Genomic DNA, 12,306 nt, shown 5'->3' with positions numbered 1-12,306 from the left:
ATGTAAATCAGTAGTCGTCTCTTCTGTGTTAAACCAGTCTGAATTCCTCTTCATTGGGGATTAGCAAATGCAACTTTCCAGTACCTTTTATGGGCATAGCTAAAACTGTTAATGAACCTTCTTTAAAACAAGCCATATATTGAATTGAGATGCCTTAGGAAGACCAGTTCAGTGTCAGGATAAGATGAGAACAACCAGAACCACAGCTGGGATTATAAGGATTCAATCTTGAGAAACTATGATGTTTGAAATGTTAGTGGGATACCAAGGTAGAAATGCCATTCCCCCTCCCCCCCTCCCCACTCATCAATCCACTGAATGTTTTACTCTTGGATTCCTTAGATTTCTAGTTGTAAAAGTTTCAAAAAGTGGTTGCAAGACTTCAGGTCACAGTTTACAAACTATGTTGTACTGTAACATTTCACCAATAATAGCTCTTATCTGAAGCCTGTTCTTTGGTAATCAGAGGAAAATTATTGCAGCGTTTCCATGTGGCATGGTACTGCCAAGCTGCCCCTACACCAGAGATCCGACTTGACTCTGGGCTGGCACCATAACTGGCACAGCCCCCATTCTGGCAAGATTTGATGAAGTCATAGAGGGCAGTGTGGGTTCCTGTTTTGGTGCCTGCGACGGAGTTCCATTCTGCCATTTAGGGGAAGGACTAGAGTGGTGAGTATTAACTGTCATTGCGTAATCTGATTTTTGGGAACGTTTTGGATGGTTGCAGCTTCCATTGCTGCTTACATCCATTGCAGTGATAGTTGAAGCAGCATATGATGGTGGTTTGGTAGGATATGGTTTGTAGCTACGTATTGTGCTATTCACAGAACACAGGGTGCCATTTTTGGAGATTAGGTCATTCTTAATCCATACATTTCCAACCGGTGCCTGGGCATCCTCTCTGTAAACAAAACAAATGTTAAACTCAGTGCAAATTGTAACACTCCAAGTATAAAACAGAGAGTTTGTTTTAAATCATTTTTTCTCATCATGATCGCAAAAGCTGATCATAAATTGCTATGCTTGTCTGGCCAGATGGAACAAGGTGAAATGATGTTGCATGCTATACAAAACTTAAGATAAGATATTTATTTATTAGTCACATGTGCATCAAAACACACAGTGAAATGCGTCTTTTTGCATTACTGAGAATGTGCTGGGGGCAGCCTGTAAGTGTCGCCATTCTTCCGGTGCCAACATAGCATGCCCACAGCTCCTAACCTGTATGTCTTTGTAATGTGAGAGGAAACCAGAGCACCCAGAGGAAACCCACGCAGACACAGGGAGAATGTACAAACTCCTTACAGACAGCAGCGGGAATTGAACCCGGGTCACTGGCACTGTATCTTGTTTTTTACTTTTGCCCAATGTGAAATCACTTTCTTTCTCTACAGTCTCTATCAAAATCCCTTGGCTCATTTTGATCTAATTTGTGGGTTTCCACCATAAAACTGACCCAAGTTTGACCCTCATGAATGCCGGTTAGATAATGTCATGAGAAGTGTGTACACACACGCACGCGTGCGCACACACACACGCACGCACGCGCACACACACACACACACACACACACACACAAGCACACACACAACCATAACAATATGCTTTGTCAAATTCTTTAGAGGCAAAAACAATGTGTTCCTCAGGACATTTGGAATCAGTCCAATTCCTTAAATTGAAGATTAGTGGGTTGCTAATTCCCAGGTTATTCTGTCAATCTACTAAATGTAGGTCAGGTGTTTTAGAATTTTAAAGTTTAAGAATTAAACAGTTTAAGAATTTTATTGGTATAGTGTCAGATGCTAGTCACCTCTCAGCTCTCTCAGTCAGAATAGCCAAAGTCAAAAGAAGGACAGAAAGACCTCATGGGTCAAATCACAAGTGGAGTCAGCAGTCTCTTCATCCCTCGTCCTAGTCACAAAATTAAGGTTAGTAGACCTGGTATAACAAAATGACATTGGGTCAATTAGAAGACCGTTACTGTAAGAGTGGCCGCTGGTAAGATTTGCCCCATACCCACCACGCCTGGCATTTGGATATGTTCAACTAAATGGCAAAATTGGCAGCATTCTCAATACTTTGACACCAACATGATTTTCGGGCTTTGACTTGATGACTACTGATTTTTGACTTTGCTCCATGCAAGAAGAATAAAAAGATTTGCAACATTCCTAATTTCTTGCATAACTCCCCAGTCACAAAGAAATTCCCTTTAAAAAAACATAAGTAATAGTAATATCAAAATAAAGCATAACCAATAAAGCAGTCAGACTCAACAAACAGGTTCAGTTCATAACAACTCATAGCTCACTTTGGTTGATTGGCCTTGGAATCTCATTCAGATGGAAATAATGCAATTTTCTCCACATTGGATGGATGTTGGTTTAAGTTAACTTATTAGTAGATGTGATGCAGCCACAGTACCAGAGTTCAAATCCCAATTTTTTTTTGCAGAATAAATTTTGTGTGAATGTTTTACTGTAACCAAGATGTTATTAGTAGTAAATAAATGAGGTTAAAGTAGATGGCAAGCTCATTGTGACATACTCTGATGTGTATGAGTGAATATGACAGTGATGAGTGGGTCACCAGATGTTTCGAACACTGTAATATGTGCAGAGATCTGCAATCTTCAATAATTGAAGTTTGAGTAGTTAAACATATTTACCATCTGTTTTCTTTTTACTGTCTATATCAATTTTTTCTCATGAGCCCTTTGTATGTTTCCCAACAAATGGAAAATGCTGCTTCTTTTTTAATCCTAGGCACCAGTGAACTTCATGGAAACTCAGGTACTTACTTTATCTCATTAGCTAGATCTTCCTCCTTTTCTGGTGTTCTCTTCCTCTGATAGATGCAGAAGAAAACAATGATAGTGGCTAGCAAACATATGCCTAAGAGCACCCCAATAGCAGCCCCAGCGATGAGCCCTGCGTTATTGGCTGTGGAAAGGAGAAACAAGTTGAATATGAATTATTCCTGAGTGACAGTATTCAAATCCCAAAAGAAAACTAGAGAAACAGGGGTTTTAACATGTGGCCAGATGCTGAAAATTGGATTGGTACTCAGGAATCCTGGAGGTGCAAGAAGCCTGTGAATGATTATCTGCAATGTTATTCTATGAATCATCACATTCCCAATTGTGTCTGCCACCCAACGTTGCTAGGTGTTGTGTTTCTTATTCCAACACGACAGCCACCCACCCTGGGGGAGTGGTGGGAGGTGAGAAGGATTGGGCTTGGGGTGTAAAGACATTCCTAATCTCTGCAACATGATGGCTAAGATTCTATTCCAAAGCCTCCAGATTTCTTCACAATGCACTAACTGGTCTGTCTTTAAAATCCGTACATATATTTTTGGGGTCAGGGTAGGGATTGAGGGATCAGGACAAAAAATGTAAGAGTGTGCTTAATCATAAAATACTCTGTGCATGAATGAATGGGTTACATGACGAAAGGGAGCAACAGATATGTCCATGGATATGAATACCAACATCAGTAGACTTGGATCAATTAAACGCACCATTTCTCCAGTATCCACAGAGAGACTACCCATATACACCACTGTACTTACAAGTTATCACTTCCATCTGTATTGAGCATGATGCATTCCCTGCTAAATTTATGGATCTGCAAGTGTACAATCCAGACATCTCCTTGGTGAGGTTCCTCAATGTCAGAGTTCCCATTCGGGGGTCTAGAAAATAAACAGTTCATTAAGAAGCTCAAATCACAACTAAAACTCCAAGTCTGCAGTCCACTGGATTAAGTCATAAATGTGCCTCAAGTGCCTTTTCATTCATACCCACTACAGTTAGATCAGAAGTCCTTCTTTGCCATTGAGCTGCTTTTTGTCTAAAGTCTATGATATGAAATTCTGCCTTGAAGTGAAGTGCTTCTATTCAGGTCCAGGGAAATGACCTTCTTGGCTATAACCTGATTAAGCACTGTCTCCTTGCCAAATCATTCCCTGGCAGGACTTGGGACTATTAAAAGGGGCAGGATATCTTGAAATGACAACCTTATAATAGCTGATGGTGATATATATATAGACCTTGATGGGACCACCAAGCAGAGCCAAAGCCATACTCTTTCCCTCGCTTTTGTAAGCCTGCAACGAGCCTACAACTATTGCAGGTGTAGATCCAGACCTGCTCCATAACATAGAGAGGTACTTATCTGAGATGTTTTCCAGATTTCCACCTCATATTTCCATAGTTCTTGACAACGTAGAAGCCCAACGAGCCTATGCCAGCTCATAGAGCAATCCCATTCCACCGTTAATTCTCCTTGTTATTTATTCTCCTTGTGGTCCCCTCAACTACTCCAGATTCTATCATTTACCCTACATGAAGGGCATTTTACAGTGGCCAGTTAACCTACCAACCTGCTTGTCTTTCCCAGAAGAAACCCACATGGTCACAGGGAGAACATGCAAACTCCACACAGACAGCACTAGAGGTCAGGTTTGAACCTGGATCACTGGTGCTGTGAGGCAGCAGCTTTACTAGCTGCACCACTTTGCCCAAATCATGATGTTCAACTCCATTTAAAAGGACCTGAAGTGAAGTGTTCCCATTCAGATTCCAGCAAATGTATACTGCAATCAATATTCACAATGTGGTCTCCTCTGAATTGGAGAAATCAAATACAGTTTGGGTGATGGCTTTGCAGAACACTTTTGTTCAGTCTGCTGGAGCGATGTTCATGTACTTCCAATTGCCTACTTCTTTAATTATCTTTAACTTTCGCTCTGATCTCCCTGCCTGTGGCCTCCTGCACTGTTACAATAAGACCCAATGCAAGCTTGAGGAACAGCACCTCATCTTCTGACTGGGCATTTTGCAGCCTGCTGGAGTTAGTATCAACTTCTCCAACTTCAGGTAACTCTCTTTCTCTGTATCAGAACTGGCGATTTCTGCTGTAAGTTGCCTCAGTTGTTTTTCCTCTCCATCAGCACACTCCTGTCTACTCTTTGCAACTCATATTTCTTTGTCACCCTCTAAGTGTCCTATCAACAACCCATCCTCACAGCAACTCATATTTCTTTGTCACCCTCTAAGTGTCCTATCAACAACCCATCCTCACAGTCACCCTGGCCCCAACCTATCACACATATTCCCTTTGTCTTATCCACCCCTCCCCGCCTTCTCTGCAAATTAAAACTACCGTTTCTTTCTTTATCTGTTCCAGTTCTGATAAAGGGTCTTCAAGCTGAAACTCTGGTTTTCTGCCTAACCTGCTGAGTTTTACCAACATTTTCTCTATTTGTTTCAGATTTCTGCTGTTTTTTTTCTATTTAATTGAGTACTGATCCATCCTAAACTCTTTCCCATTCAGGGGATTCCAAAAATATTTTCAAGTTGCTCCAATTTTTAGAATTCATGATCCAGACATTAAATAATGCCTAATTCTTGTTTCGCTGGTCAATGGCTGGGTGTAACTATTAACCCATTAAAGCAAGATCTCGATACATGTTATAAACCCTATTTATAATCTGACCACAAAATCAGTCATTATTAAAGCTGCAGTTTAGCTGTTCGGCAGAATCCTGTTTGAACGCCTGGAGATTATTGTTCTTGTTCTATGTATAAATAACTATTCCCATACCTCGGTATGGGTGCAGATTTGGGCTGAATACTGAAGCAACCATTAAACCTAACCAGGAACGAATAGTGGAGTGTAAGTAAAAACCTACATCAGAATTAAATGATTCATGTTGTTAATTGAGCTATAAAGAAAAATGAATATAGATATTCTTTGATTTGTGAATGTTTAATTTATGATTTTTCACTATAACATCATCAACACTTTGGGAAACCTAATTTTGATTTACAAATCTATTCTTTGCATGCTCTAATGCTCTGACCATTGGAATAAACTGCACCAAAACACTCACAGTGCCTTTTGCCCTGCTTTTTGGACTTACAAAATTTCCTTTAATGAAATGTTTTCCAGGAATGTATTCCTTTTGCAAATGGAGGTATGGCTGTACATAATCAGGGTGCTATCTTGGGAGCTTGCGGGGCACAAATTCGCTCCACAGTTCTTACATTGCTAACAATGCCTGCACTTCAAAAGTTGGTCACTGGTAGTAAAACCCAACTGAAGGAATGGGATTAATGTCAGATTAGTGTAAATGGGTGGTTGATAGTAGAGAGCGATGCAACCCTCAGCCCACTGATTGCATGCTGACCATCAACCACCCATTTACACTCATCCAACATAAATCCCAGTCTTTTTTTTACTTTCCCCATATTCCTATCAACTCTCTTCAGATTCTACCACTTACCTACACACTAGGGACAATTTACAGTAGCCAATCAACCCACATATTCTTGAGACGTCGGAGGAACACAGAGCACCCTGAGGAAACCCACGCCATCACAGGGAGAACATCCAAAGTCCACACAGACAGCACCAGAGGTCAGAAGTGAACCTGGTTCCCTGGCGCTGTGAAGCAGTGGCTCCAACAGTCATGCCACTGTGCCGCAGATTTGGTGTGGATTCAGTGAGCAGTAGGGCCCATTTCTGCATGTACGCATGACACTGAGACATTCTGAGGTCATAGAAAGCAAGTCTTGCTTTCTGCATCATTAATAATCGGGTCTACATTACAGAATAAAGAAAGAGTCCTCTTTCAACATTTCACGAAAATTGTAATAATTAATCTGAAGGACACCTTTGGGGATTTTTCTGTAGACAGTTTTTTAGCTACACCTGAAGAACAACTTGTGAGCTCATTAGAAGAGTCTCAGAAGACACCAAGCATCAAGCTGTGCGGGAGCTGCACCAACAAAAGGATCATTAAATATGAATACATCAGGATCAATTGTGTAACCTGATTCAGCTTTCACCCTGTCAGGTTCTGAGCCAGTATCAACATTGCATAAATTTATAAACAAATCTGACAATTACAAAAATAGAGAAGAGTATATATTCATATATGGACTTGTTTTTATTATCAGAATATGATAATGATGCAGAGAGTCTCCACTCGATAGACAATTCTATACATCGGAAGCATTGTACTGAAATACAATGCATCAGCACTAGCAGGCATTCATTAAAGAACCACCTGAAAAGCATCAGTTATTGGATTGTGAGCCACAGGACTATTGTTTTTCTGTGTATGCCTTCCTCACCCAATAATATCAGAAGCAAAATTAGCTGCTAAATCTCACATTGTGTGTATTTTCACTTACCTATGAAGTCACTACATCCAAAGTTATTCATTGAATTTGAAGTGCTCAGTTATTTTGAAGAGATGCAATAAGACACAATATTAATGCATTGTTTTTTTGCTTTACAGTACTGGCAACAGATTTTTATTTGTCTGCCCACAGCTGATTAAACCCATCGGCATGAGCAGTAGGCAAGTGACAATATCACAGAGAAATTCTTTGCTACAGATGGCACCTATTTACGAGTCACTAACGTCAGTATCTTATCTCATGTAAATTAACATCACTGTCCAAGACTGATTACATTCAGTTTAGATCATTTGTATTGGATTTGTCCTTAATCTTGTGCATGGTGCTTTGTTGAACCATACTTGTAACCGAACTAAGACAACTCAATTATCTCCCAATTTCTGTTATCTACCCAACAATCCATTTCATTCTGAGGATAATTTCATGCTTCAATTTCAAATTTCCTAACATAATTCTCTTTAAATTAGAAAAACTCCCTTTCTCTGCTCCTGTTTTGGTGAAAACCCAAGCTGTCGTAGAATCACAGAGTTATACAGCATGGAAGCAGATCTTTTGGCCCAACTCATCCATGCCGACCAAGGTGCCCACCTGAGCTGGTCCCATTTGCCTGCATTTGGCCCATGTCGTCCAAACCTTTCCTATCCATGTACCTGTCCAAATGTCCTTCACACACTGTAATTGTACTTGCCTGTACCACTTCCTCTAGCAGCTCTTTCCATGTCCCCACCACCCTCTGTGTGAAAAAGTTGCCCCTCAGGTACCATTTAAGTCCTTCCCCTCTCACCTTAAATCTATGTCCTCCAGCTTTAGACTCTTCTACCCTGGGAAAAAGTCTGTGACCATCCATCTTATCGACATCACTCATGATTTTATATACCATACCTCTATCAGGTCACCCCTTAGCCTCCTATGACCCAGGGGAAAAAATCCCAGGCTATCCAGTCTCTCCTTATAGCCCAAAGTGATCGAACTGAGCAAGTTAAAGAAAGCTGAATAGATGCTTCCAGTGAACTGTCTGTAAGGAGTTTGTACGTTCTCCCCGTGTCTGCGTGGGTTTCCTCCAGCCGGTTTCCTCCCACATTCCAAAGACATACGGGTTAGGAAGTTGTGGGCATGCTATGTTGGCACAGGAAGCGTGGCAGCACTTGCGGGCTGCCCCCAGAACACTCTACGCAAAAGATGTATTTCACTGTGCGTTTCGATGTACCTGTGACTAATAAAGAAATCTTATCTTTTCTCGTTCCTCCTTGATTGGCCTTGTAATTTTCTCCCCCAAATGTTATTATCCTGACCTAACATGTTTGATGGATTCACATGTTGGACATCTGATCTGGCTGGTATAAGACTAATGGCTATATCAGGCAGATTCGATGGATCACAGTGTCTTTTCCCAAGCACTGATATTTTACATTCACATAACTGAATTGTCAAAGGCAGGGGAGAAACTGATCAAAATTGCAGTTCTACCTGCACCAGCCCAGCCCATTGCACCTCATGTGTCCTGAGACCTGCAATGTCTCCAGATGCAGATATTCAATGACAAAATTTGCAATAATGAGGGACTGTTTGTCCACTCTCCCCTGAGAAAAAAGACACTCTCTCAAAAAAAGACTCATGAGGATAATTAGTTTAAAACTAAATGCTATTTACCATGGCCATTTTAGCAGCTATAGAAAAACATTAGGGAACATTTACTTACATCAGGTACACAAAAAGATGTATTTCACTGTGTGTTTCGATGTACATGTGACTAATAAAGATCTTATCTAAAGTTGTAGATTATATGTTTTCTAATGGACTCAAATACTATTTGAAGGTACAGACTCTTGCAAATTCTGAGATGACCCTTTGTTTCTGTTAAATCTCACGACGTATGTTGTTGGAAAGTACTAATAAGATTGAAAATCGTTTGTGGGCCAATGCACAAGGTTGACACGCTCCTCCCTGCCCCTACATACCATTTTAATCATTTTCACCTGGTTTAACTTAGCACAACAGAAAGGCATTGGACAGTTTCTGCACAGCACGCCAACTTTAAAATTCAATAGCACTTAAGGTGCTGGTAGCACGTTTCACCAGTCTGTGAGTTAGCCAGGAGCTTGGACGGAGTGCAAGAGAGAGAGGCCTGGGGAATTTGGGGGAGCACAGGTCTGTAGAGTGGAGAACTATATGTCTTGCCTCAGCCCTGCTTGTATGGGTGGGTTACTCTAAACCCACCCATACAAGCAGCACATAAGAATGAAATATACTTGAAATATTATTTTCTAATGACACTCTGTTAGGTTTTAACCAAAGTGGTTTGATTGCAGCTCCAATTAGGTTTATAATTAGCTAGTTATTATTAATTGGTCATGTGGGTGAACCATTTGATTGAACTTTGGAAATCACTGATTTAAATGGTGGGAATTAATCTAGAGAACCTAAAAAAAAGTCTCTAAATCAAATCTTGCTCACAAAATGTCTGGCCTGGAGTACAGCAAATTCTGCATTAATGAGTGCTCCAAGGTTGTGTTTAGAACATGTAGCAGGTCCAGATGAGAAGCTCTGCATCCACCCTGCAACAATGCTGACCAGGTCTGTATCGTTCTGCTACACATTGATGCACTTCCTTTCAGCTGCCAGTTTTAATGATAAAACACATTTCTCCTAGTAATATCAGAGGCTGAAAAAAATGTCTCATTGTTGACAGAAGCAGAAAGCTTCATTCATTGAGGTCAATGTGTTTAAATCTCGACGTCCAGATCTGCCTATCACCACCAAACAAAATACAGAGTTGATTTTATGTTTGTGTTTCCAGTACTAATGGTGAATGGTAATGGAATGTGCAACTCTAAACGAGCTGCTCAGCATTACCCTTTTATAGCAACACACCATTAAAGGTCATTCACCCTTTGAGCCCACGCAGCTATTTTTAAGCTGCTAGCTGCAATTTCTGGATTTTTCCTTGTAACCCTGCAAATATATTTTTTCAAGGACTTAGCACATTTTTTTCTCAAATCCATGATTAAATCTTCTCCCACCACATTGTCAGGCAACGGAATCCAGATCAAAGATATCTGCTTTCATGAGAAAGCAAACCCTCATGCCCTCTTGCTTCCTTTGTTGATCACCTTAAATTTATGAACTCTCGATCCTTCCAGCACCTTCCCTCTATTTCTCTGATCTAATATCTTTATGATGTGGAATGTTTCTATCAAGTCTTCCCACCACCGTTGGCACTACCACATCACCATTAAGGCACTTTAGCTGCAACCAGCTTCTGTTTTGTCTTGGCAGGACATTGGGGTAAGTTACAAGTTTACCCTCCCCAAATGAGAACACTGTGCAGGTGGCAAGAGCCGAAAGAGATATCTGAGAGATTCAGGAACCTGAGAGGTGCTGGATCCTGTTCCAACAGCACAAGTACATCCACACCTTCTGAGACGAGTAAATGTGCACGTATAAGACCATAAGGTGTAGAAGCAGAATTAGGCCATTCAGTCTATTAGGCCAGTCTGCTCCACCGTTCAATCATGGCTGACTTTGTTTTCTTTCCTCAACCCCATTCTCCCATCTTCTCCCTGTAACTCTTAACCCCTTTACCAATCAAGAACCTATCAGTCTCTGCCTTAAATACACCCAATGACTTGGCCTCCAAAGCCCTCTGTAGCAACAAATTCCACAGATTCGCCACCCTCTGGCTGAAGAGGTTCCTCCTCATCTCAGTTCTAAAGGGATGTTCCTTTATTCTGAGGTTGTGCCCTCGGATCCTAGACTCTCCTACTAATGGAAACATCCTCTCGGGGTCTACTCTATCCAGGACTTTCAGTATTTGGTAGGTTTCAATGAGATCCCCCCTCATCCTTCTGAACTACATTGAGTACAGGCCCAGAGTCATCAAATGCTCCTCATGCATTAAATCTTTCATTCCTGGAATTGTTCTTGTATACCTCCTCTGGACCCTCTCCAGGGCCAGCACACCAGCTTAGTTACGGGATATCATGCCTTTCACAACATCAGGACATCTTAAAGCACTCGACTGAAAATAAGCATATTTGAAATGTAGTCTCTGGTGCAAGGTATGAAACCTTTCGGACCTTTTTGATTTATCCATGAGATTTCAACTAGAGACAACAAAAATCATACACTGAATGAAAGCACTTTAGTTTTCATACTCACTGTGGACTGGGAAGTTAAAAATCTGTGGCTTGGGAGTAATCCGTTGCCAAGTATAGCTGGGGACTGGTTTGCCACTTGTTGAGCGACAGGTCAGGGTCACATTATGGCCAATAAATTGGCTTCCATTGATGCTGCATTTTGGAGTGGAGGGCGGAACTAATTTGGAGAGAAGAGGAATACAAATTAATGAGATGCATCTTTAAAATATGTGGAGCACATTGCAATGGCCACAATACTCAAGACAATACATGGCCACAATACAATACAATATGACTATAATACCATATGTGGCCCAAAGAAATGTTTTTTTAATTAGTTTTGGTTATGGGTGTTGTCAGCAAGGCCAGGATTTATTCACCACCTCTATTTGTTCCCGCATATTGCAGCCCCTCTGAATGACATACTCCCATGGTGCTCTTGCGTAGGGAGGTTTAGGATTTGGACAGTGATGATGAATTTCCAAATCAGAATGGTATGAATCCTCTGGGGGAGCTTGTGTTGGTTTTCCCTTGCATCTATTGCCATTGTGCTTTGAGATGGCCGTTGTGTGTTTGGGAGTCTGCGTTCTACCATCCTGTTTAATGGCATGATCCAGCATCACAATGATAAATCCCTGCACCAAGGAATGACTGAAGGAACCTCAGCAACGAAGAGCTTTGGTTATCTTTGCCTTGGAGTCAGATGTTCCACTGAAGCAATCTAAGTAATCTCAAATCACTTCCATACAGCATCCTGAAATGTTATTCTCAGAAATAAACCTAGACAGTTTGCAATTGAATTAATCATAAATTATTGATTTTGTATTACTGGTATAGTAGCATTATGGCTAAGTTACTTGACTAGTATCATGGACCATTGTTCTGGGGATACAGGTTCAAAACTCATAATGGCAACTGAAGAATTTTAATTCACATAATTAAATACATCTGGAA

General features: G+C 40.9%; 1 protein-coding gene across 1 annotated transcript in view; it reads right to left on the bottom strand.

The window, feature by feature from the left end:
• Positions 1–310: 310 nt before the first annotated feature.
• The window catches only part of esama (endothelial cell adhesion molecule a), a 95,780-nt gene continuing 83,784 nt past the window's right edge, over positions 311–12,306 (bottom strand). The window contains exons 4-7 of the mRNA XM_052039997.1: positions 11,375–11,530; positions 3,577–3,699; positions 2,804–2,945; positions 311–904 (exon numbers count right to left, since the gene is read on the bottom strand). Coding sequence (XP_051895957.1) covers positions 517–904; positions 2,804–2,945; positions 3,577–3,699; positions 11,375–11,530 — 809 coding nt within the window. The 3' untranslated portion in view covers positions 311–516. The remainder of the gene's footprint in view (positions 905–2,803; positions 2,946–3,576; positions 3,700–11,374; positions 11,531–12,306) is intronic.

This window comes from Pristis pectinata, chromosome 27 (genome assembly GCF_009764475.1).
Source record: "Pristis pectinata isolate sPriPec2 chromosome 27, sPriPec2.1.pri, whole genome shotgun sequence".
In the NCBI taxonomy this organism is placed as follows: Eukaryota; Metazoa; Chordata; class Chondrichthyes; order Rhinopristiformes; family Pristidae; genus Pristis; species Pristis pectinata.
The sequence above is the reverse complement of the archived record's forward strand: the minus strand, read 5'-3'. Positions and strand labels throughout refer to the sequence as shown.